At 43.3% G+C, this 26,128-nt stretch overlaps 1 protein-coding gene across 2 annotated transcripts in view; it reads right to left on the minus strand.

The window, feature by feature from the left end:
* Positions 1-26,128, minus strand: part of PLCG2 (phospholipase C gamma 2) — a 106,654-nt gene that overhangs the window by 5,190 nt on the left and 75,336 nt on the right. For both annotated transcript variants that reach the window (XM_019505479.1, XM_019505478.1), the window contains exons 17-32: positions 24,661-24,839; positions 23,740-23,940; positions 22,771-22,890; positions 20,978-21,158; positions 20,480-20,548; positions 19,231-19,340; positions 17,088-17,184; positions 15,497-15,563; positions 14,671-14,828; positions 11,972-12,074; positions 10,569-10,778; positions 9,399-9,544; positions 5,971-6,085; positions 3,733-3,900; positions 2,744-2,832; positions 14-198 (exon numbers count right to left, since the gene is read on the minus strand). In XM_019505479.1, the coding sequence (XP_019361024.1) occupies positions 14-198; positions 2,744-2,832; positions 3,733-3,900; positions 5,971-6,085; positions 9,399-9,544; positions 10,569-10,778; positions 11,972-12,074; positions 14,671-14,828; positions 15,497-15,563; positions 17,088-17,184; positions 19,231-19,340; positions 20,480-20,548; positions 20,978-21,158; positions 22,771-22,890; positions 23,740-23,940; positions 24,661-24,839 (2,198 nt within the window). The remainder of the gene's footprint in view (positions 1-13; positions 199-2,743; positions 2,833-3,732; positions 3,901-5,970; positions 6,086-9,398; positions 9,545-10,568; positions 10,779-11,971; positions 12,075-14,670; positions 14,829-15,496; positions 15,564-17,087; positions 17,185-19,230; positions 19,341-20,479; positions 20,549-20,977; positions 21,159-22,770; positions 22,891-23,739; positions 23,941-24,660; positions 24,840-26,128) is intronic.

Below are 26,128 nucleotides of genomic sequence, written 5' to 3' on the forward strand. Positions count from 1 at the left end.
ATGGGGACCCTACCTCCTGTTGCACGTATCTTGGTACAACTGTAGCTGGTTTTCATTCATGCTCAACTCATTCAATAGGGCGTCTCTATTCGGGTTCCTGTAATTCACATGGGTGTCATACAAGAACAGCTGGTTGTTCAGTTCTGCTTGGCGCTTCCGAAGCTGTCGACATGAGGAGTAAAGTTCTTCCTCACTTTCCTTCAGGAAAAAAGAAAAGAAACCACTGCAATACGTGACCGCTTCCCCCTCTCCTTCCCTCACCACTTTCTTGTTGCCCAAAAGTGTGTTTGTCATCAAATTTAGTCTGTTTTAATAAAACGTATCTAGAAACAAGAGAGAAATTGCTGAAAGAAATAAAGAAACTTGTCAAAAACAACCCCCTGCCGAGACTATAGCATGTGTCTGTGTAATGTAAATGCGTAGGAGACAAATGAGAAAACAAGTATTCCAGTAATTGTGCCATACCGCTGAGTATAAAGAGGGAAGCAGCACACTGTGATGGCCATTATCTTGGAACAGTCTTGAAAAAGGTTGAAAAAGGTCTTCCATTTTTCAAATGTCACATCCACAAGAGTCCAACATGCAATCGCTACTAAGCCTGGTGCTTCATGCTCAGGTAGCCCTCTCTCTCTCATTAAACACCTAATTAAATAGCAGATCCCAAAAATACTGACTGGTCAGTGGACCCATTAATGGCAATGAGTGCTAAATTAAACGGGCAGATCCTCTGCTGGTCTCATTTATACCAGGGGCAGATCTGGCAGGCAAGGTTGTTTGGGTGAACCTTTTACTAGACCAACTTATATAGTTGGAAAAAATTTTCTTAGCAAGCTTTCGGGTATAAAAACCCTTCATCAGGCTGAGGAAGCATCTGCAGGTGGCGTGTGCTCTTCCAAGACGGAACAGGCAGATCTGGCCCTTGATGTTTGCAGGATTGGGCTTGAAATCTGTATCTGCCTGAGTATTTGTAGCTGTATGCTGCCCTCTAGAGAAGGGGCCCTCAAAGCTCTTTGCAAAGATTTATCAAACCTTGAGACACCCCTCTGAAAAGGGGAACTATTTCTGCAATTTCAGACCTCAGGCATGCGAGCCATCTCTCCCAGGAATCACTCATGTGCATGAGTGTTGGCAGGTCTGGGGTCTTCACGTCTACCCTAACAGCAAAACAAACTGCTTATCCCACTTCACCAAACATGTGATCAGTAAACAGAATCAAGTGAGACACTTTCACAGCCAATCAAGCCCTTTTCATCACTTACTCCACCGACTCCCCAGATGCTGAGAAAAAGAGATGACCTTTGCAACTTGCTGCAAGGTTAACAGAGTTCAAAAATCAAGGGACCTCACTGAGCACACACCCTACAGCAGCTTCCTGCCCAGCTATGTAAAGGAAAAGCCCTCTGCCCAACTCACTAAGGATGTTTTAAAAATACACTAAATCAAGGGCTTGTTTTCTCTCTTTTTTTTTTTTTTTTTTTTTTTTTTTTTTTAAGGGGACCATCCTTGCTCCCTTGGTCACAAATGGGGACATGCAGATTCCTAACTACTGGTGTACAGGTGTAATCACTGCAACACCTGCCTGTCATCACTAGATCTCACAAATAATTGTATCTAGCAAAGCTAGATTTTTAACAGCCTACAAACACAGGTGTGAGTTGAACTGACTGTAATCAAAGACTGCTTCAAAAATATTCATACTTTCCAAAGCAAGTAAATCAATTTGCAAGAGAATAAGATATGCTTCTACATTTAATAACTCTCTTAATGCGCTTACATTCCTACAATAGCTGGAAAGACTCCAGCGGACACGGAGAGGCGCCGGATATGGTCCTGTATGATAATTTATACATGCACATGCTTTTATAGCATTTAGGCATCTCTGTTTCTTGACAAATTCCACAACCATCTGTAATCCCTTTAATAATGTTACATTTCTCTCTCTAAGTGTATGCAGATGGGCTTATATAAACAGTCTTCTTATTAAATTATAACATTTTATAGAAGGATTTTTTGAGCAGTAGAACAGATGGGCATAGCTTTGATCTTTTTATGACACTTCTAGATTGGTTTGGCCAATGTTGTAAGAGTTTAATGGCCATGGTAAGTCTCTCTCTGCCGCAGACTGTGAAAAAAACAACCCTCTGAAAGCTCTCCTGCTCCGGCATCGCCACCCCAAGGTGACAGTCAGTGTAAATAGACAGTTGTGCTGTATCTCCATTTAGCCTTAACAAGCAGAAAGGGGCACAAGAGAGTGAGAGATGAGCTAACGCCTTGGTGCTGACAGTTTGGGAGGTGCACTGCAGCTATGAACAGCCCTTTAAAAGACACTCCGGCCCCAGGCAACTAACCGGCTGAATTTCTGAAACAGATCTCAGATAAAAGGCATTGACAATGTACTTAACAAACAATATCCACCCCCAGTGTGTAAAGTGATGGTAAAGGCTGGCTGAACAGTGCTTGGCACTGCACCACCCAACCAAACCCCAGGGGTAGCAGCTCACTGTCATAACCACTGCTGGAGACCAGCAACAGTGCTACCGCATACACAGAACTTGCCTATGCAAGGCATCCCACCACCTAGACAGCAACTGAGTTGAGGTTACTAAGCATGCTGGAATAGAGGAGAGGGCTCAGAGTCACCATACGACAGGCACAAGGAGCTAAATCATCACCTCAGTCATCACAAAGAAGACCGATGCAAGCCATAAGAGGAAGGGGAGGTGGGAAATGGTTCTGCACTTACCAGAACTTGCTGCATCTCACAGTAAACCAGAAGGGAAGCCAGCTCTATGTCTTCACTATAACCATTCTTGAGAGGGACTGACCTATAGCCTGGGGACAGGGTTTGCAAAAATAATTAAAGTGGAAGTACTGTGGGGCTGGTGCAGTTGTCCCTTCACAGAACTGGGTATGTCCACCCCCTTTCATCCACCTGCTCCATTTCTGGGAATTTGCCAAGAAAGCAACAGGAAGACAAGAACAATCTCTTGTTTCACCCAACCTTGCAAGCCCAACCGGAGGTGGGCAAGTCTGAAACTAACTCAAGGGATGTCCGCATCTGGAGCTGTTAGAGAAAAGCTAAAGTATTTAGCAGGGATTTCATCAGAACTCAGTCAGGAATTCTCTCCCCTCGGTGAAATGGAGACTGCAGCAAAACACATTAAATTGTCACAACTGTGCCACAATCATATCACAGAAGGAGTGGCATGAAGAGCACAGCACCAGTGCTGCCACATCCCTCAGAATAAAGCATGGGCTGAGAGTCAAAGACTGTAGGAGAAAGACTGGCCTCTTTTAGCGTTTGCCATCAGCCTGCAGGAGAGGAGAATTAAATCCACCCTTCTTACAACTCATAAGTCTTAGGGCACTGAAGCTGCTTTTAACACCTGCTGGGGTACTAGCTGCATTGTAGCAATAGTAGCTCCCTACCTGTTGTCCAGTTACTGATGGAATTTGTTCTACATAATCCTTTCCTCTTACAGCAAGAATTAAGGAGAATTTGCTAGTGGAGAGAGATGCAAGAAATAGGAAGAACTTGGTGGTGGGGAGAGATCTGTCTAAAAGTTTGTTCTGAATGGGCTCAATAACCCACATAAAAATGGCGATATCATATTTACATTCCAGGCAGGTCTTTCCCAAAAGCGCTCCAGCTGAAAGCAAGAAGCACAACGCCAACTGTGCTAAAGATTACATTTCCTTACTCAAGGATTTATCACACCTATTGATCTTTACCTGACTTGATTCCTTTGATGGGAAAGGTGGCATGGGCTAAGAAGTTGGGATCACTGAACATATCCTCCTCGTAAACCACAAAGCGCAGAAATGCCAGGTTAGGATCATAAATTTCAAACTTCACTTGCTCCGGACACATCGCCCATACTGGGTTTAGGCCGTTGTCATCTGGAAACAATGGGAAACTTCAGCAACGGATTGGCAGCAAATCATTTTTCTTTGCACGTAGACACGAATATATCCTAGGGCAGTCTCCAGATGTACCCCATCTGTCTCTTTTTTGTAGACCTACTTTAATGACTTTATTTAGGGAGGGAGGAAGGGAGGCAGCCAGATACATAAAGAAAAAACCCTTCATTTCAATACTTAAATAAAACTTCTTCACATACATATTTTTAAGGAGTGAATTCTTTGCCTAAAGAACTCTCTTTGCCTAACAAACTCCAAACCCTATGTTTCAACATAAAGAAACAGACATTAGCATGAAAATGAGTAGGTAGGAAGATCTGGGACCGCTCAGTTTGTATAGCCATTTGCAAAGTAGCACAAGATCCCATGTGTGTCTGAACACGTGCTGGAGTCTGAACAGACTTGATCATCAGTATAAAACATCAAGGTCTCAATAGTCTTCTCTAGGGCACACCACACCTCTCCTAATGGGGGTGCAGAGCCCCACTGAGCAGTCTGCATCCTTCTCTAGGGAGGATCTTCCACTGACATGTCATTGGTCTCCCCAGTTTGGATAGTAACAGGAGCTATAATGAGACACCCAGGAGCCGCACTGCCTCTGAAAATACCAGGTCAGGGTTTAAAAGGAAGGTCAATCAGCTCACCTACGGTAACAAGAAGTACAAAAAAATATTCGTTCTCCTTTTTAAAAAACCTGAATTCTGTTTCACCCCGGATGGGATGCAGCCCCATGAGCCATCCCAATTTTCCAGAAGGGTCCTGAACTTTAGGCTGTGCCCCAATGTCATCCCAAGACCTCTTCAAAGGGCGGTCTGGACTCAGATCCAGAAAACTGGTGCCAAGGCAGCAAACCCCTCTCTCCAAATAGTCCTATGGCACCAGGCAACATCCTGCTGCATGTGCTGAGCAACACAGCTGCCTTTAAACCAGGGGTGGGCAAAATGGCAGGTCCAGCCGGCAGCCAAACTCCGTTTCCCAGAAGCCCCAGCCCACATCACTGTGACCGATTTCCATGGAGACCACAGGAGGAGTGGGGCTGCAATAGTAAAAGACTGGGGTTTCCATGAAGACCGGTCCAAGCAGCGCTGACAGAGCGCATGGCTGGGCGGGGAGCTGCTCTGGGGCTGCTCCATGCATGCCCCAGGCAGGGACGTGCAGGCAGCAGAACATGGCTCTGCCCTGGTGCCCGCACACCCCAAGCCAGGGTGTGCAGGCAGTAGATGGCAGGAGGTGAGCAGGTAAGTGCAGGCTCAAGCTTGTCCCTGCCTGGCCAATCCCCCACACCCAATGCCTCGCCCATCAGCCAGGAGGCAAGCACTATAATACATAAATAAGTTTTTGAAGTTGAGTGCCACTCAATTTACAAAAATTATGGAGGTGGCGAGCTGTCTTGAGCCCAGAAAGACTGAGAAGCACTGCTCTAAGCAAATGCAGCAAAGTGTTCAGGACCGCGTGCTGGATTTTGTAAGCCATAAATTGGTCACTGTAGCTTGGATACGTTCAAATGAACCTGGTTTGTATATGCAGAGCCTTGTCCGAAGGTCCTTTGGGAATATACCCATTTCCTGGATTCAGGACCAGGCTTTGCATGCTGATGCCCCTCCTGCCCAAGCTGCCCAAAGCAATTATCTATCTCTGAACTCCAATCTAAATCAGAGATCTCAACATCGCCTTATTGTCTCTGTTTGGAGTGCACCTTTGGAAGCAGGCAGACGAGCAACTTCAGGGACACTTTTGGCAAAGCAATTTAAAAACATGTAAATTATATAAGCTCAGGCATAGCCAGAAACTTAACAAATGCAGCTCATTATGAACTGCGGTACAGTTTAAGACCTGTGTGTTTCCCTGCCTAAATCTGACATATAGCAAAGGTTATAAAATTAAATGGCTCCAAGGCAAGCACCATCAGTCAAGAGCAATAAAGTCACCTTATCCCTCCTGCATACATTGGTAAATTATAGTTATGCAACCATGAGCATCCTTTACTCGATTTGAATTGTCTAGAAGTACAACTCCATCCACAACTCAGAAGGCTGTGCAGATACTCACTCACAACCGTGGTCTTGAATTTGTTCGTATCATATTCGGCCCCACAAATTTCCACTTCTACAAATGGACAGGCAATACTTCTGCCAGGTTTAGGTAGATGACGAGCACCTAAAACCTATATGGGAGAAGGCAGGTCACAAAAGCATTTCCAAAAGATACAAGTCACCTTTTGTCCATAAAGCAATGGTCTATAAATCTATGAAATATAGTTCCACCAATGGGGACCAGCAGGCATTGGGGGAGTCCCTGCTCCCCCGAGCACTACCAGGAGTGACTAGAAATAATGGTCACAAGCTGGCAGAAGGTAGATTCAGATTAGACATCAGGAGGCGCTACTTCACTGTCAGGGCAGCTAGGATCTGGAACCAACTTCCAAGCAAAGTGGTGCTGGCTCCTACCCTGGGGGTCTTTAAGACAAGGCTTGACAATCACCTTGCTGGGGTTGTTTGACCCCAGTACTCTTTCCTGCCATGGCAGGGGGTTGGACTCGATGATCTGCTCAGGTCCCTTCCTACCCTATCAACTATGAAACTATGAATGGGGAGGGACAGGGGGTAATTTTTCTTATGAAGCAACTCTCAGGAGGGCATACAATCATGCACTCTCAAGTGTGCACATAAGATGTGCTGGTGACACAAGTAAAAACATCTTTAATTAAGGTGGTTCAACATTCCCCATTATAAGACCCTTATTTCAGTTGCTAATTCTCTGCCAAACATCATGGTCTGGCAGTGATTTTCCATACTGCCTCAGACTGATTTTTATTTATAAAACTTTCAGTTTAAGTGGCCTGGCCATCCCCAGAAGTTAAATTAGGGAAAACTTTTTTTTTTCTTAAGTTAGAACCAGTTTGTTGAGAAACACACTGGCACTGCTTTACTTTGCAGCTGGCACTTGAAATATAGCGCAGGGATTGGCCTCGTAGAAGGGATGTACCCTGTGAAAGCAAGCCCAGATACAGGCATGCTACCAGCCTCCACCAACAGACTCAATAGACTTCTTAAAATTTGTCCAGCCAAGTTCTCAGAAGAGTCCATCTCCATGGAGCATGCTATGTGCCCTCGCAGCTACATGCCAACTGAGGGGTGCCAGGGCCATTCCCAACCCACGATTGAGGGGCTGCAGTGGGCTTTTCTGCAACTGCTCCTTAAGGCTGCTGAGGACCAGAAATTGAAACCAGAGACTGTCTCTTCTGCATGCTGCTGGCACCCAGGACAGCAGAGAAGAGGAAGCCGCTAGATGTGAAAGTAAGGAAGGTAAGGAGAGTTTCTGAGGCTCTTGTCCTTGGACCCTTACTTCACACCTTGCAGAAGCTGGAATGTGTGGAGTGAAGGAGGCAGGAAAAGGAGGACTTCATGGTGAAAGAAATGCAATGGACTAGATTAGCATCCTGCAGGAGCTCTTTGCAGAGGCAGGAGTATCAAGTCATTTAAACCAAAATGACCACTACTGGCCAATAGCTTTGTACCACTCATTTTGTGGGTACCCAATATCAAACACCTGCAGCCAGATATGCTACAGTAACAGGCCTTCATGGAAACACTTAACATTGATTGGGTGTTATGCATTATGAAGGACTCATGCTACTGTGGGGGCAAATCAAGCCCGAGGCATCATAAGATGAAGACACAATTTTTTTTTATTGACTGTATTGGTCTTACTCTTGGCAAAGCTTGGCTTAAGCTTGGCAAAGCTTGGCTTACCAGGAAGGGAATGGGGTTAATGATGATAATCTCAGAGGGATGTTGTAAAGAAAAAGTCATTAGCATATGCAACGCACTGAACTACCACGATAGCAACAAAGACGTGCCCAGGAAGAAATTCGTAATTTAGGTTTTGAATGAACTGCAGAAAATACAGTGTTTCATGAAACAAGGAGGATAAAAAGAAATGCTGCCTATCTACCCCCTCTCTGAAGACGGCACAGTTCTTATGGAAAAATACTACAGGATCACACAGAGACTGTATCATACTGCAGCAGGGCCAACCTTTTGGGCAGGCCTGGCATGAACTGGCCCTGTGCCTCCCCAAGTGCCAAAGCAAATCCCTTCCTTTACCTGATCTGCTGCTCTGCTTTCTCCTCCCCACCCTATCTGCTGCTGCACTGCCTGTTCCCTTCCCAATCTGCTGCATCATGGCATGTGCTACAGGTTGGCTACCCTATCATCCCCTCTCAAAGCAGGGGATGAATTCAGGTTGAACAGGCAACTTTAATACAGTAAAATCCAATTTTTTTTATAAGTTTGACTTTGTACCTTTAACATCTTTTCAGACACCGGACTTCTGAGGATGTTAAAAATGCGTAGCTATAGACACCCCTTTGTTTCCTCTCTTTCGACTGGCTTGTATAAAAAGGTGTATGGGACAAATTTTCTACTAGCTTTTAATTGGCCCTTTATTGTTTTGCAAGCATAACAAATTGGACATGCAGCTTGGCACCAATAAGTATTTCTGCCCATAGAAAGGGTTTCATATCTATGCTTGTCCTTGACTGCATTTGCAATCAACCACAAACCTTTATTTCTGCCTAATTCAAGGGCAAAAATAATTGCAGGTGTAAAAACATGCCTGCAAAACTGTGAAAACCCAGCTAGTGCCTCCACCAACTCATAAACTTACATAAGGATGCTTACATAGGATGCCCCGTTGGACTCAAGCTGAGCAGGTAATGGTGGAGCTCTGTTCTCCAGTTTTGGCCCTTACAACTATTTCTAGAAAGCACTTATACTCTGGTTCACTTTCACAAACTGATTTTACCTCTCCTCCAAACTGCAGTGAGAAGTGGTTAATGCATCTGTTCCTTGACATCATTTCCTATAAAAAAATGCTATCTTGAAAAACATCTCTCCTACTGAATAGCAGTCGAGAAAGGAAACAAGTTCAACTTCCATTTGGCACCAGAAGACACTACAGTGTAGTGTTCAAACGATAAACTCCTTTTCTTCATGAAAAATGACATTCTGACAAGATGGAGTGTACCAAAATAACTACATCCCTTCCCCCCGCCCCATCCTGTCACATTTTTGGTTTCTCAGTTTCTTTCTTTCATTAAAAACTTATTTCTGTCACACTGGAAACCTAGTAAAATGTTGCTAACCTGTCTCTAATTGGATTTTCCCAAAGAAAAATAATGGAGGTCAATGTAAGTTTGATTTTTTTTTTAATAGTTATTATATAAATGACTTGAACATCACTTGCTTCTGCTCTACAGTGTGTGCTTTGTTAACAGGACAAAGAGAAACACATTTTGTTTCTGCGAAGGTGACAGTATTAGTTTTATAGTTATAAATACTCTGACTCTTTACATAAAATGTTTTGGCAATTTGTCACAGCTCTGGCTCTGAAGATATAATAGCTTTATTTTTTAGTCGTACAGACTTGCTGTTGCTGCTTGCAACGAAAATATATTTATGAAAGGAAAGACTTACCCTCACTGTCAGAATCATCTGTAATTTCCTCTTTGACTCACTTGGCATTGGATCATAGTCCTCATTTCTCATGGTTTCAGGCTGCAGAACATATCCAGTCCGCCCATTAAGCGAAAACAAGGCATGGTTCAACTGCATGTACTTATCTATAGAGAGAATTAAATAGTTGTGATAGTAAAGATCCCCATGTTAATAAATCCCAAGGGATTAATGCCAAGTACTAGTCTCAGTGGCATTTTCACTGGTTGTCACTTTTACCGGGAGGGGGTGGCATTTCACATCAATCATTTCACTTCTATAATTAAAATGCCTGGATGCTCTGGATGGCCTTCTGGAAGGCAGATTTACCTTCATGCTGAACTTCCTAGCTATATGCCAAAGGCTGGGTGGCCTTTATGACAGAACAGCCACCTTCCCAGCTGATTCGTAGTAACTGGGAATTAGATGGCCCTGTTCAGATATTAGACCCAGTTGGGAAAGACCAGGAAAGCCTATAAACTGTGAGAGAGCTCTATTAACTACACACCGTTATCCCTGGAGATGATGGGAAGGAGTCGGAAGAGGAGCTACCGAGAAGCCAAAGAGATGATGCACTGGTCAGGTGCGCTGGTTTTGTTGGATGCTGGTTGTCTGGAAGACTGATCCCGTGGGAGGGATGCAGCTATAACACGACCGCCAGGTCGTCAGGGTTGTTCCAGAGTAGCAAGAGCATGACAAAGTCAATCCTCAACATTGGCTGATAACTATTAACTGCTAAATAGCATTGCTCCACTAATACAGCTCTTTAACATGTGATGTATTAAAGCCCAATCCTCATCTTGTGCCAGTTAGTGTCTTTAATGAAGCATATAGAGATGTACCACTTTACTACAGCTGGTGCTTTTGCCCTATCTGCCCAATTCAACCCCTATTAGCACGAACTAAGACTTGCACTGATTTCAGTGAAAGCTGGAAGAGCGTGAAGGCCTTTAAGGAGATAACTTTCCTGAGAACAGACCCAGAGAGTCACAGGCCTGAAACACTTTCCACTTGCTCTCTCAAGCATTCACCTCTCTCCTAGCACTAGGTAAAGGCAGCCACAGTGATTGGGGCAAGAGAGAAAAGTGGAAAGGGCGGCTGCTCCGTGGTAAAGTGAAGAAAGAAGCAGCCCTTTTTTAAAGAAAATGTTACCTGGAGTCTGGAAATTAAGAGCCACCATCTGAGAACCGCAAAGCCAGAGGCGAAAGGGGTCATAATTGGATGAGTCAACCCTCTGTCCTTTAGGGTAGACCCGCGTCAGTCCTTTCTGGTTATAATTCAAGAGCTCAACAGGTTTCTGCTTAACAATGCCTTCAGCCTTGTTTTCCACAAAAGAACGGATTTCTCGGAAATCAGGGTTTTCTACACGAGGGAGGAGGAACAAGGTGATAAAAAAAGAAACATTACCGTTTCTTCTCCATTTCCATTCCTCATCCTTCAACACAATAATTGACTATGTTTTAATGCAGATGCTGCAAATTGGCTGAATATCAAATCTGAAAATTAAAATAACCTGCCTGCCTGACAAGTCTTCTAATTGTGCATTGTGGTGGGACAGATGAGAGCTGTAGCAGTGTCCTCATCCCGTCATTGCTAATAATGAACAGTGAAGCACGTATTTAAATAAGACGTCCTTTCCTGGGCGTACATGGGGAAAGGGAGGGTGAATCAGGTTAGCGACGCCTCAGACAATGACTGCAATTATAATGTCTATCCACACTGACAGCTCGCTATAAATGTTTGCAAAGAATCTTAAGTAAAAAGGACATATTTTCTAGCTACTCCACGGACCAGGCAACAGTGATAAAAAGCCAGCAAGCAGCCAATTCCATCATCTGCTTAAGGATGCCACAGATACCAGTTCAATTCTCATTTATGCCAAGGTAGCTACATTGCTTCAAAAGCTTAAAGGGGCCTTCCCATAAATGACAACCCAGCTTTTACTGTAAAATATTCTGTAATGTAAAACAAGTCTATTTTAAATAAATCCTAGGTCAGATACAGCCTTATCTCATCGCTTAAAATGAAAAGCAGAGTAACCTATGGATTTCTAGTGAGCTTCATTATTAAAATGTTATTGAAAGGATGGCTTGGGTACGCCAAAATGAAATCTCCCACAATTCCAAAACACAGCTTCACCCCATTAACGGAGTTAGCTTCCTACCCTTTGTCGCTGCCATTCTATTAACCTTGGCAATGCAGAAAAAGAAAATCTGCACAAACGATTTCCCAATTATTCTTCTCACCTTGTTCATGGTTTCTTCTCTCTCGCATTTTAGTAATCTGTTCTACATTTAGTCCTGTGCTTAAGCCCTGGCAGGTTGAGATATGTGCTCCAAGCAATTCTGATCAATCACTGGATTTTACCTGACATTCTATAATTGTATAGCATCAAGCACTCTGCAGTGCACAATTCCCACTTGGCACTGCACGTCCTGCATGCAAGACAGAAGTGTCCCAGTGGAGAACAGATGCAGTCGATTTTCAATTCTAAAAACTTTTAAACATACTTGAAGAGTAGTGGCAAGCTGACTGGATTATTTTTAAAAAATTACCTAAGTTGTCCTTGGTTTTGCTTGTAGGCCTGCAGTAGATAACCAGATCAGAGAGTTCAATAGCAATTAACTGATTCTTTTCCCAATACTTCCTCCTATTCTCCTGTTTCAGACAAAAATAAGTTATTACTTGTATGGTATAATGACTCCAAAGAAAGTATATTAAACCATTACTTGCTCCTTGAATCCACTTGAGAAACCCACGTGAATGCAACATATTTAAGTCCCAATTCAGGAAACCAGTCCTATTTAGGAAAGCAGCTTTGCATTGGTTCAGTGAATCTGAGTCATGCTTCAAAGCCTGGCAGCTGAATTATTGTCTTTATGGAGCACCACATCATTTCAGTTAAGTTCCTGGCTCCATGCAAACACACACAGAAAAATAAGCAAAGCACAATGAAGTTTCCCTCTACTTATTTATGATCTCGAGCAGGCTTCAGCCCTTGCTTATGACTCCCAAAAGGCTGTATTCCAGCTGCTTCCAAACGCACAGAGAACTGCTTCAGCGCTTCACCAGCTGCAAAGCAACCCCCTGCCCCAGGTATAAAAAAATAACACACTGTCAAGTAGGCCTCATTAGTAAGGAGACCATGACCTACTACAACACTGGATGATTTAGGTCTGGAGGTTGAATGAGGGTATATGTAACCCATGTGAACAGAAGTCAGGAAGCCCTGCTCTTCCTTCCTCTGGCAGGCAGCAGTAGCTCATGGCAAGTCAACGTGAGGCCCTGCACCAAGAGCTCAGGAGGCGTTTGTAATTACAAACAAGCTTTTCAGACACAAGAAGTCATGGCAGGATGAGAAGTATCGAGGAGGAGTCACACGCTGGACAGTTATTGGTTTCAGTAGAAAAGGTTATGAAGCAGCAGGAAATCTCCCAAAGGAATTCTCCCAGCAGCAGCAGGAGGAGGAGGGAAAGCAGGACCCGCAGAGACATACTTTTCCAGAAGTAGTCACCAGGCCAGAGACCATATGCTGTGGTCTAAGGAAAGCAAAGAGGAATTTAGCGTCATTAATGGAAATGGCCTTAGTAACACAGGTGTGAACTAATCGTACCTCTCTGTGCCACACCAGGGTGTAATAAGCAGATGACTTCCAGACAGCAACGTTTTCCCTAGCAAAGAAGCATTTGCAGGTGCTATAAGCTCAGTTTTACAAGCAATGACTTCTAGCAATGGTTACCCAAAAATGGATTATTTCTTGGGCGTGGTAGCGGCAGACAGAGGCAACAAAGCAGATAAAGCCTAGAGTTAAATCCTCAAAGCTTTACAGTCTGCACATAGTGCACAGTGCCTAAATTTCTATTGGTAACATCTCTGACTTGCAATATACCATTATGTTGTCCTTCCTGCACGCCACCTCCCATCATCCCTCCAAGCGTAAACTGCTCATCATACTGGCAAACAACTCATTTCTTCCCGGCTGTCTATGAGCTTTCAAGTGGTAATGTAGTAAAGAGTGAGTCGCCTGGTTGACAGAGTGGGTTTGAAAGGATGTTTGAACTTGCAGACTGTTTAATACTTACCTGACTGTAAAGAGGGACAAAAACCTACCAAACCCAGGAAGAGCTGCTGATGTCTCATGAAAAACATCCTGTTTGGACACGTTCCTGATCAGCTGTGTTTTCATTCTCTCATTTTTAGTACTGAACTAAAGCCAGAGGCATGAAAACCAGATTTTTGTTTCAAAACAGATCAACAGCTCCTGCTGCTTCTTTCCTTAGCTGGATTTCCAATCCTCTATTTGTGACATCAAGTTTGTTTGATGTGAAAAGGATTCTGGTGACAGAAGGTAGAGACTTTTCTGTTCAGGTGAGGGATAAGCAGCAGGAACCAAGGAGATGCTCAGAAACAGAAATCCTTTTGTCATGCAAACAATGCAGGTAAAAACTAAAAAGCAAAGAAAATGAATGCAGGAAAGAGAATCTCTAAACAGTTTCCACAAAATCTTCTTGATGGTGTCAAAGGCTTTTCAAATACTGGAAGGGGATGTGGGGAAGAAAAAGGGAAAAGCAAGCAGAATATCTGTAACTAGTCTCTCTCAAGTAGTGGCAAACATCTCAAACAGGAATTTCCAGGTATTTTCTTGTTGAAGACGGAGAAGTTCCTATTACATGGAAAGAGTAGGGTTCTTAAGTCACATATAACACATTTTGGTACAACTGGGAAATTATTTCAGAGGTTTGCTGGACAGCAGAGGAAGGACACAAGATTATGAAGGAAAGTTTAGGCAAAGGTGTATACTACCATTCTTCCAAGCTACCTATCCCTTGAGCTTTCAAGTGGTAACGTACTGAGTGTACACTATTTGAGGTACTTGTTTCTCTGCTGCCATGCAACAGATGTGACATCCCTTATATTCAGGCAGAGGGTTCTGTTGCATGTACCACTGTGATTCTTTTGGTATTCCCCTTTGTACTGGTGCACACAGCTACACAAGAAGATGGAGCACCAGACCCATCAACAGGAAGGGGTGCTATGCCAAAAGCTTTCAAATACTCTAACATATCTACTATGTCTGAAAGTTTAGACAAGACCTCGTTTGGCAAGGTGTCTTATTCATGTAACGAGTCTCCCTGAAGTCAACAAGCTAATAATAAGCAAGAGGGCTTGACAGACAAGAGCAAGGCTTGGAGAACTGATGGATGGTTCCCCAATACTCATTATTTCTTCATTTTTTAATTTTATTTTTTTTTACCTCTTCTGTCGTTTTCCATGTGATTTCCCTGATACTCTGGAACCATTCAAATAACTCTTCCACTTTATCAGTCGCAAATTCAACAGGGGGATCGTCTGGATTCTTCGGTTCCAGCACAAAGACAAAAGACTTATCATGGTTCCCATGTGGCATTTTCACTGTTGAACAACAAAGAAACAGATACGTATACTAAAATCCATAAATATTTTTAATCTTTCTGTACGCGATGTAAGCACAGCATAAATGACAAGGGTGCTCCATGTGCACCCAATTCAAGGCACCTGAAAATGACAAACCTGCCACAGCAGTGTTCCACATATAACACAGAACAATTTTATGGCTGTTCCATAGTTTCATAGATATTAGGGTTGGAAGGGACCTGAGCAGATCATCAAGTCCAACCCCCTGCCATGGCAGGAAAGAGTACCGGGGTTCATATGGTGCTTTAAATTCAACATGCAGCCAAGCCAACAACCTGCTGACTGGGCTTGCACCAGGGTCTGGATTGGGGCTCACACCAGGGTCTGGAACCAACCCCAGTGCAGCCCCTGTCAGACTATCAGGGCCCCAGGCCCAGACCTTTGAGCATCTGGCAAGCAGGGATTGAGGATTGGGGATAAGAGCCCATAGAACATTTAAATGAACATCTGTCAAAGGCCTCATAGTCCTATTTCTCTTTGTGGGACCAAACAATTAGTATCACCCAACAGCATTATGCCAATGTGAACACAGGCACATTTCACTAATATTTCCTGCTAAAGGGGTAACTGCTCTAATAAATATAGAAAATACAGGACGCCAGTTAAAAGTTCGAGAGTCTACATACCAACATTATATGTATTGAGGACCAGTATACCACGACACAGAGCTCCCAAAGGATTGTCCTCAATGATCTGTGAAAAACAATGGGTTTAATTTCACTCTGTCTTTTCCCTTTAAGAAAACATTCAAAGGACTCTTAATAAAATAAATAAATACAGACCGCAATTTCACTGAAAAGCTGCCAGCAGCCCTATTTAAAAGTTTAGTTTTATTACAAGAATTTCTCGTTATGCGAGAGCGATGAAGAGCGAGGCTGGAAATAACTCAATGAGTGTTTTAGTAACTGTTGGTCTGTAGCACTGTCATTTCACCCTTTCTGAATCTGAAAAAAAACCTGGCACTTGAATCCAAAATAAACTTTAATTTTCCTTGTAAAAATAATTGTTGTTTAAAACTCGGAAGCCACAAGGCCAAAGATTCTGTCCTGCTGGAACTGTTCATTTTTGTAGCCTTCCTTTGCTCTAAGTCACAATAACCATAAAGACTTAAAGCACATAACCCAACCCCCAACAGCTCGTGGCAAAAATGGTTTGAGGGAAATAAAAGCAACAAGAACATTCAATATTTTATTCTTTTAAACAAGCAGGAGACTTAGGAAGTTTAATAACTAGGTTTTGTTTACCTAAGTTAGATTAAACTTATCCTTGTCCAAGACTTTGAACCAGATTTTTGCATACTTTTGGCAGCCATAACCAGGCTTTTTGTGTACGAAAACTGGGTAATGAAACATGAAGATAGTTTGCTGGATGCATTTATCTAACCAGTTTTCCTATTTGCAAGCATCAGTGCAGAACCTATATAAGCAAATTAGGTGCATGCTTTGGACATGCAATTCCTAGAATACAATCAGCAGGTCTGTCCAACTTCTAAGTAGTCAGGAGCCATACACTGCTCGGGCCACACTAGTAGAGACAGCACTAGTATGAGCCACGGGCACTCAGGCTACCACCCACCTCCCTACCACCCAGTGTACCCCCGCCGTACCTCTGCACCACGTGTGCAGCTCTTTCCCTGCTGTTGCATAGCACCTGCGTGGTACCCTCCCCCACCACACTGCATGTGTAGGCTGCCCCCACCTCAAACTCCCTCGCTGCACTGCTCCATGGGCTTCCCCTGCAATGTGGGCTGCATTGCCCAACCCCCTGGGGTAGGAGTAGGAAGCAGAAGCTAATGGAAGGAAGGGAGCTTTGAGACCCTGGCTGCAGGAGCAGCTAGATCGACAGGGGAAGTGGCAGCTGGGGGCTGCACATCAACCTCTCGGGGGCCACAAGCAGCCTGTGGGCCATCAGCTGAATGGCATTATCTTAAAGCACAGGTAAAAAAAAGAAATCAGATGACTCACAATAATCTTCTGCCTGCAGGGAGGTATTATGGCCTCATTCTTACCCACTCAATCAATACCCAATCTCCCAAATATGACAGGTCCTGCCAAACATGACTACCAACATCCAGAACAGCAAACAGTGGGTTTAGTTTCTCATTGTGCAGTAAGACTGTATTATACAAAACATGCAGAGCTACAATTCCAGAGAGACTGGTCCAGCAGGCAGCATCGTTGTGGTAGAAAGCTATCAGCCAAGTCTCAAAGGCCTCACCTGGCTTTCAAGTTCTGCAGCGTTAACAGATGACATGTCCTCCACGTAATTGGATGGAAAATAGTGCTGGACTTTTTCTCCATAGTCTCCTTTCCACCTAAAATGAAAACAAAAAGAAAAAGGCCTTCCAACTCAGGCCATTAATTTAGCAATAATCCTCAAGAAATTGGCCATTAATAACCAAGACCAGTTTGCTAGCAGGCTATCACCAAAATAAAAGTGATGAAGTAGCTAAAAGCTCTAACAAAGTGATCGTTAACTGTGGTAACAGACGATTTCAAAGGGATTACAGCTACTGTAAACTGCAATTAATGACTGAAGAGGCTTTTTCCCCTCCAGTACTAAAAATACTCTTGCGTGGTTGATTGCCTTGTGGAAACTACTGGGAAACATTAGATCCCTAAGCTTTTCCATCAATTTATAAAACAGAAAAGAAAATACTTATGAAGACTTGGGGGGTGGGAATATTTCTAACGTGTCTCTGTTTCTGGAGGTGTCCTACTCAAAGTTGGGAGGGGGGCAGTGGCAAACTGGTGACATGGGGTTAGCTGACCATTGTGCCTCCTGGAAGAAGAGGCTTTCAGAATAGAAAGTCAAGAGGGCGGATGTCTGACACACTATGATATGGTGCTGCATCAGGCCTCACTTACTGGCACGGGAAAAGGCACAAGCATAACAGAATGGTAAAGAACTGAAAGAGAAAACTGAGGCTGGAACAAAGGGCACTTGTACATGTAACGAATATTGCTCATTTTTGAGGTTTAATTGCATCATGCTGTACATGTGCAAGGGTATTGTGTACAATTTAAATGAGTTTGTTACATTGCAAACTAAACCACCAAAAAAAATCAGGCTCCTCACCATAACAGTAATAGAAGCCCCTAAATTCAAACAGTGGGTTTTTAACCATCGCAATTAAAAACCCACTGCTTCAACTTAGGGAACTAAACCCCCATCACGTGTACAAGCGCCCTTTTAAAAAGGGCAGAGAGCCCAACCAGCAAGGGACCAGGCCTAGCAATCAAACGCTGCAAGCCCAGGGTCACTCCGCTCAGCTTTCAGGGTTCCCATAATGCATCAAAAACTCAGGCACAGGCCAAGTGAGTGTCAAAAGAGGAAGCTGAGGAAAGTAAAAGGGGATTTTCTTTATTTAATGGATCTATAAGGGTGGGCCTAAGAAACAGAAGCACAGCAACAGAATCCATCGGATTGGAAGGGACTTCAGGGGTCACTTAATCCAATCCTCTGCACAGATCCAGGATGTGCTATTTCCAAATCATCCTAGACAGAGACCTATCCAGTCTCTCTTTGGAAAAGGGGAATTCTACAACTTCCCTCAGCAGTTTGATACAGTTTGGAAGTCCTTCCTGAGATTTAGTTTAAATCTACTAAAAGACAGTTTAAACCCACTTTCTGTTGTTCATCCTCTTCTCTATGGCAGCCTTTCCAATATTTAAGAACTGCTATCATGGCCTCCCTTATTCTCCTTTTCTCCAAACTAAACAAATGTCTCTCACATGGCTCCCTCTCCAACTCCTTTATTGCATTTGTTGCCTAAATCCAGATCATCTCTAAACTTGCAACTTCTTTCTTACAATGTGCCACTCACAACTATACACAATACTCCAGGTGTGGCCTAACCAGCACTGACTAGAGCTGCGTTTCTCAACCCGTGGGTCACAAGAATATATGAAAGGGTTGCGAACAAATTTAAAAAATGGATCAACTAACTTTAAAAATGGATTCTCCTTTAAAAAAGACTAATTTGAGAAATGGTGGGTTTTCCTTTGCAGGCTGGTAGAGTTCCAGCCTGTAAGGGGCTATTTGGGGACCCTCCCGCCCCACACACCACTCGCTCCCCATACACTTCAGGGATGGGGGGCAGCGGGTCAGGAGTGAGGGGCACTGAGTCAGGACTGGCCATCTATGTTTACAAATGGGTCCCGGTACAAAAAAGGTTGAGAACCACTGGACTGGAGGGGCACTATTGCCTCCTATGTCTTCCACACAACACCTCGGTTAATGCAACCTAGAACTGCATAATAAATGAGAAAAGTTTTAAGAACCATTGCCCAAAGCTGAACCAACTTTCCTGTCAGGTTAACTCTACATAAGCTCTCTCTTAAGGATTCCCTGTCCTTACCATCCTCCTGTTTCCTTCGTGACGTTATGAATTAGAGCCCCTTGGCAGAAAGTCAGCTCATCACTTCTTTTGGCTTTGTAGTCATATAAGGCTCTCACTGTTCTCTGAGGCTTCAAGAAAAACAAAGGGAAAGGGGTCAAAGAGAGGAACAGGTCAGCAACACGATCAATAAATCCATCTTAAAGAGAGAAGAGAAGAAAAGAAATTGGATTTCTTTTTTTTTCTTTCTTAGATTTCAAGAGCTTTATACCAAAGTTCCTGAGCGACATCTACTGGCAGAAACCATCTACTGCTCAGCCAGCCCTCGCAACAAAGGATTTCTCTTCTCTGTGTGGTGACATGGTCAAACAATAGAGAGAACATTGAACTGTCACCTTTGCATCCTCTTTACATGCCTGCAGATAGGATCAGAGTCTCGAGACTTGGACGCAGTCCAACGGTTGTATCCTCCGCAAAACCTCATCAGCAATACTACAGATCAAATTTCCTCCAGGAAACCCTAGTTCCTAGCACTACAAGCAATTTCCTTATCATGAATTCATTCCCACCTGCATTCTTTCATCGTGAAGCAAAGCCATCAGTCACAGAGACAAAGAACTACAGCTAAACATGCATTTAGAGCTGAGTACACTTTTATGAGAGTTAGAGATAAATGTGTTTACCATCCCACTTGCTTTTATATGTTAAATGTTATGCATCTTCAAAAAAGGTGTAATAAAATCTAATTTAAATAGTTAAATGTTCAATAAAAAGCTCACTTTTACATAGGAAAAACGTATGCATGACTATGCACCTACTTTTGCCAGTAAACCACATTTGTGAGTTTACTTGTAACCGCATACACGAATATACCAGTTCAAATGTATGCATTATTGGGACTTTGCAGGCTGGACTTTACTGACGTGCAGATTTGACCTTCTCAGGCTGAACTTTCAACTGGGGCCTTCCTTTTGCAGTTGCATCCACAGAAGCAGGCATGCCAAGCCAAACTCAATACCCAGGTGCCCCATGTTCCAGTCTGCATAAATCAATACAGTGTTTGTAGGTGCAAGTGGAAAGGGAAGACTTACATACAAAAAAAAAAAATCACACCCTCTACAGTTTTACTTTCCTCCACACGCCAGTTCTGCCACGACATTCAACCACACTTTGCAATGTTTCTAACAGGAAATTAACACATATAATCATGAGCTTTTTCAGGTATCTAAAAGGAAGTTTTGTTCACAAACTAGCTGGAGCACATACATACCACTGCAGGGGTTATTTCATTGGGGTCCACGTACATCTTGACATCATACAGCGAGTTAATATCTTTTTCCTAAAAGTAGAGTGGGGGAAAAAAGGGAGGTTATGGAAATATATTTAAATCTCAAAGACTGCTGTTGGCAGAATGAGGGCACCTCCCTGCGTTGCATGTGGGTTAACCCAAGCTGTGTTATGTGCCCATTTGTAGACCCCTGCACATCTTTAGCAATAGTCATTCAGGCTGATTCAACAGTGAAATGAGTGGGTTCACAAGGAAGTTGTCGCTTCCTCACTGAACCGCTTCACTAGCTCTTACAGGACCCTTTTCATCCTTAGGTGTTAAAGTACCCATTTTAGAAATGGAGAAACTGAGGCACAGAGAGAAATGTTTTGTCCAATGTTACCAAGCAGGCTAGAGGCACCACTGGGAATAGAGCAGGGTTCTGGCTCAATGTCCTACCCCCTAGCCCACATGGCCTCCATTACAAAGATAATCACTTGCCGTGCTGTAGCGATTCAACAGTTCCTCAGTCACAGGGTAACGCAATTTCATTTTCCTGTACAGCGGATGCTTTTCATAGTAGGTCACCAGCTCGACTAAGCTTTCAAAATAGGCAGAGGTTCCAAGCAAAAAGTGGCGGCCTTCTTGTTTAATGCGCAAGTGCTTCACTTTCCCCTCAGCTCTGTGGAATAAATGTGGGTGCTGTGACACTTTAAAAGACACGAGCACATGGCAGAATGAAACCCCATTTGCATTCAGGGATTGTGATCCATATCGTATGTTCAGTTTGTAAAAGAGCTCCCCGCTTTTCCAAAGCTCCATGTTATTTTCAGCCATCCCATGGCTGAATCCACAAAAAGGAACCTGTTCAGGAATTTTCTCACTCTTTTGCCATTAATGGAGCTAGGGACTTCCATGGTTTTTTTATCTACTTGGACTTTTCTATTTTCTCTCCAATGTGCAAGCTATTCTAAGCTTCACAATCACCAGCCCACAGCCTTTTTAGACATAAAAGACACCTTATCAACACTTCAAACCTGCAATGACTTTGAAATGTCTACTGTTTTTTTCTGACTTTGAAATCTTTTCATAAGGATTCAACTGCATAATAGGCTTCAAATACCTATCTCATCAATAAAAGAAAGGAGAGACCAGGGTAGAATAGACTTGAGACTTCTGAACAACTTCAGTACAAAGTGAGGTATGTAAATAAAAGCCAGCATGTACCCAAGGCAATTTTGCATATTGTAGTGTGATATAGTCCTAAAGAAGAATTCAAAAGGAATGACTGAGTACATTACAGTTCCTGTAAACATGCATTAGTTTTATAAGTGAAATTGAAGTTATAAAGCAGTTTCCAGTGGCAAGAAATACTGAAAAGCAAAAAGCAGCTTCATTTTTTTTAAGTGTGCAGTATAACAGATTTTGAATGAACCTCTACTATGCAGTCCAGCTAGGTGGTCCACGGGCCATCAGACCTGGGATGTGTGGTACTGATCCTTCCCAGAGGACTGCATGACAGGATCACTACACCGAGACAAAGATCATGGAAGTCAAAAGGAGCCCACACACATTTCTCCTGACAGGAGTGCCCAGGCATCATTTAATCAAATATAAGGACAAATTTTTACCTGCCTTCAAACTAGGTGGGTGCATCTACACATGTGATTTACTGTGGAGTTGACTATTAGTTTTGCAGTAAATCAATCACCATCTACATGTGCACCGGTATTAGGACACAGTAAATTAATTAACTTCACCACAGGATAGTACTGTTGGAGACATTACTATCCAATGGTGGAGTAATAATGTATGCCAGAATCTACATATAGAGGGTGACGGGATGCCTGGGGCACAAGGGTGCTACAGTGCAGGAACTATCTGCTGCCTAGCCCTGCACTTTAGCACTGTCGTACCCCAGCCAGCCCCTCTGCCACCCGCCAGCGCCACCCAGAGCCTGGGGCTGATCCCACGAGACTGCTGCCAGCCCGGGGTGGCTCTGCCCCAGCTCAAACGGCTGTGGTCCCAGGTGCACATGCAGACACTGTGCCCAGGAGCATCTGACTCTAGCGCAAACTGAGCCGGAGTTTATCACATCTCCTTAATGCCACATGTAGATGCATCCACTGCAATGTACATCTTCATGTATTTGTACACACATTCAAGATGGTGTGAGCAACTACCCAAATTGCAAGGGTTTGTGAAAGCAAAGCAGTACAGCAGGAACACTTTCTGGAGAATAAAACAGTACAAATGGCCCTGTACGTTAAGCAATCAAGCTCGCTTTTTCTTACCTGAAAGTCATGGCAAATGAATCAGGCTCATCTCTCTTTCTAATCAAAAATGCTCCATCTCGAGGAATTCGCATCAACATGTCTTCTGCTTCTCCTCGGCTCAGGTTACTGTAGTACCAGCTACAAGAGATGGCGGGGGGGAATGGAAAAGCGATTACAAAGCTTGTCAAAGTGCCATTCACTGAAAGTAACTGGAGATGTTACTAACATGTTACAAGATAAATTATTCATTAGATTTTTCCCATCTTGCCACATATGACAGCAGCTTATTGCAAAATTCTGTAACATATCAGCTTATTTGGGGTAAAGCCATCAGCAAAACATCAGAACACCTTGTCTGCTCAAAGTAATAGAACATAAATCAGCTTGTCTCCCTGGAACAATTGCACAGAAAGCTGCCTTAACTACAGAAAATCAAATGACAGACTGGAGTAGTCATTTTGGCATGGCAGATTTGGAGGAAAAGCCCAAACACCAGTGGAGGGAATATACTTATTTAGGACCAGATTCTGTCTCTTGCAGAAAAACTGTTCCACACAAGCAATGATGGCAAAGTCTCGCCTTAAATGACCATCATCTCATTCGAGTGGAGCTAGGACAATTCTCCACCCGCTAGCATAAAAAGAAGAATATATGTCTACACAGCACAAGACAGTACTGAGCAGAGAAGGGAAGCAGGGAGAGGGAGGTGGTGATCTGCAGCTCACCCTGCTCTTTGGACTTCCCTACAATTGTAAGGAAGTTCCCCTTTTATCATTAGCCTCTTTGGGGACCAGGGTCTTGCTCTGCAAGTCTCAAGATCCTTAACCATCGGTTAAGTTTGTTTCTATAACACCCACAACCAAGTGCAGCACAATGTATCCCATTTTAATTTTTCCATAGGAAATCCATTTTTTTTCCAAGACAACAACCAAAAAACAAAAAAAGTCCAAAACAACCACCCTCCCACTTCCCTTCAGCTCTACATACTCTTTAGTTTCATGGGGGCTGGGATTGGGCACAGCATCAGTCAGACGCAACTCAAACTCTGCACATCGCAGGTTGGCTTCCTTGTAGTGTTGAATAAGATCGTAGATACTATCAAACATGAGGTTGTCGGTCAGGTAATATTTCATGACTCCGCCTTCCAAAGAAGAGCGGATGCGGCAATGCTGGACACGACCTGACCTCCTTAAGGAAAAAGGGATTGAAAAAAAGCAGTTAGTAAGGTTAAGGCTGTTTCCACACCTATTCTGGGCTAACTTATTTTTGAAAATTTGTAAAAGTGGTGGCTAATTTCCTGCTTCCTTAAAGAAGCAAAATCCAAAAGTAGCACCTCATACCACTACAGAATTCGCTCTGAAGGCCCCCTTACTGCTCAATCCATCAGATGTACTGTTACTCATAACGCCGAATTTGAAGAAAGCATGCAAAAATCTTTTACTTCTTCCCCAACGGGGCATTCTCTATTATCAAAATGGTCATTTTTACTAGCAGCAATCGAACTCAAGAGACTACCTGCTCAAGGTGATGATTGCACCCCAGCACACGCGGGGTCAGATTCGGACCCTCAGACTGCACGTTGTAACAAAACCCATAGGCTCCCACTGCTTTGGAGAACTGAAAAGTAAGACCCATCAGCCCACGACAGGCTACTGATCAACAGACTAACCTCACACAAAGCCTAAATCAGGTCTCGCAATGTGAGACTGAAATACAGCAGAATTAATCAAAAGTACAATCTTTCCTCACCTGTACCGATAACACTTCACAAATGCATTTCCCAGTCTCTACTGCTCATCTCAGCTGTCATAACACACACTTAAAGAGCTATTCTTCAGCAATAAGACAGAACAAGCAATACCTCCTGCACGATCAAAGAGCCCGCACCACCACCCAGGACCAACATACCAGAACGAGAGAGTGCAGTCATCAGGGAAAGCTTCACTCTCCCGAACAAGGAAAGTGCCATCCTTGCCCCCCATCTCTGCGCAATATTCCTGAAGCAACCTCTCGGCAGTGGTTCTCCCCTCTTTCATTTTCCCGTGGAACCATTTCTCACGTAAGTGCAGCTCAGTACGTTTCACCTCCTAGATGGGAAAAAGAAAAATGTTCACCATCAACGCACACCAATTTTCTAGCCTCTTTGAACTTTTGTGACCCTCTGGAAGGAAACATCCGTCACGAAGATCAGACATATGATGTGCTGTCCTGGACATGTTGTCGGGGGTTAGGGCAGGGCTGTGCCTAGGAAGAGTCCTCCAAAAAACAAACAAACTCTTCTGAGATATTCTTGTCCTTTTCCCCAGGTTTTCACAGAATGCATAAAGGCAAATCAGATCTTTTCAGGTTACTTTTGGGCAAAATGTCTTCCACCTCCTCAGATTTACCCAAGGACTTATGGTCTACAGGCAGAAATGTAAAGAAAATACGTGTGGAAATAGGAGTTTCTTGTTACTAAACGTTGCCCTGAACTTTTTTTTTTTTAAAGCTACATAGCATAATAACCAAATAACTTACAAAGATAATGCATATCACCAATAAAACCACCTTCTATTTTAGCCATAAGGGCTTTACGCCATCACACCCTGCATTATATAATGAGGTCCTTCTTCAAATAGCGCTGACACTAAATCTCTGGAGTCTCTCTGTTTCCGCCCCAGACAAAGCCCCCGCCTTTTCTTTTTTTTTAAACCAGTCACTGATTTAAACTCTACTCGAAAAGGTCATAGCTATAACATCCAAGAAAGCAGAACCTTCAAATCTTTATGCTCTGGTTCAAAGATAAAGTGTTCTCCTGCTAAGATACAGGATTAGGAGTCAGGACTCGGTGTGTATGTATCCAATAGTACTACGTCTATACATAGAATAATATTTCAGCAGATATTTCTGAAATGGCAGAGCAACTTTCTAGTTACTTTTCAGACTCTCTAAAAAAAAGCATCCATCTAAAATCAGTTTTGAAACATAGAACTCACAGCTGAGTTGGACTACACTTTAACGCATCTGTTATAGCGCTTTACTATCAAAAAAGGCTATTTTATTGTCCTGCATAAATAGGGTGCCATGTACATCCCAGTTTGGCTGAGATAGTCCCAGATTTTGCAGGCCAGTCCAGGCTGACTGGTGAAAATTAAAACAAACATCCCAGCTAGTGGGTGCAGGATGGGGAGACAGAACTGCACCAGCTGTGAAATAGGAAACTGCCCAAAAATAGGTTAGTTTGATTAGTGGAATAAGTGTTAAAAAGTGAAGATAATCGTTAGCACCTGTAAGGTAAAAAACAATGGGTCACTGACTCCTTTAGCTGCCTGAATAGTATAATATCAGAGCTGCACCACACGCACACCCCTCCACACATACACACACTCACACAGCC

The sequence above is a fragment of the Gavialis gangeticus genome, unplaced genomic scaffold (genome assembly GCF_001723915.1).
Source record: "Gavialis gangeticus isolate Ggan-Ray unplaced genomic scaffold, GavGan_comp1, whole genome shotgun sequence".
Lineage (NCBI taxonomy): Eukaryota > Metazoa > Chordata > Crocodylia > Gavialidae > Gavialis > Gavialis gangeticus.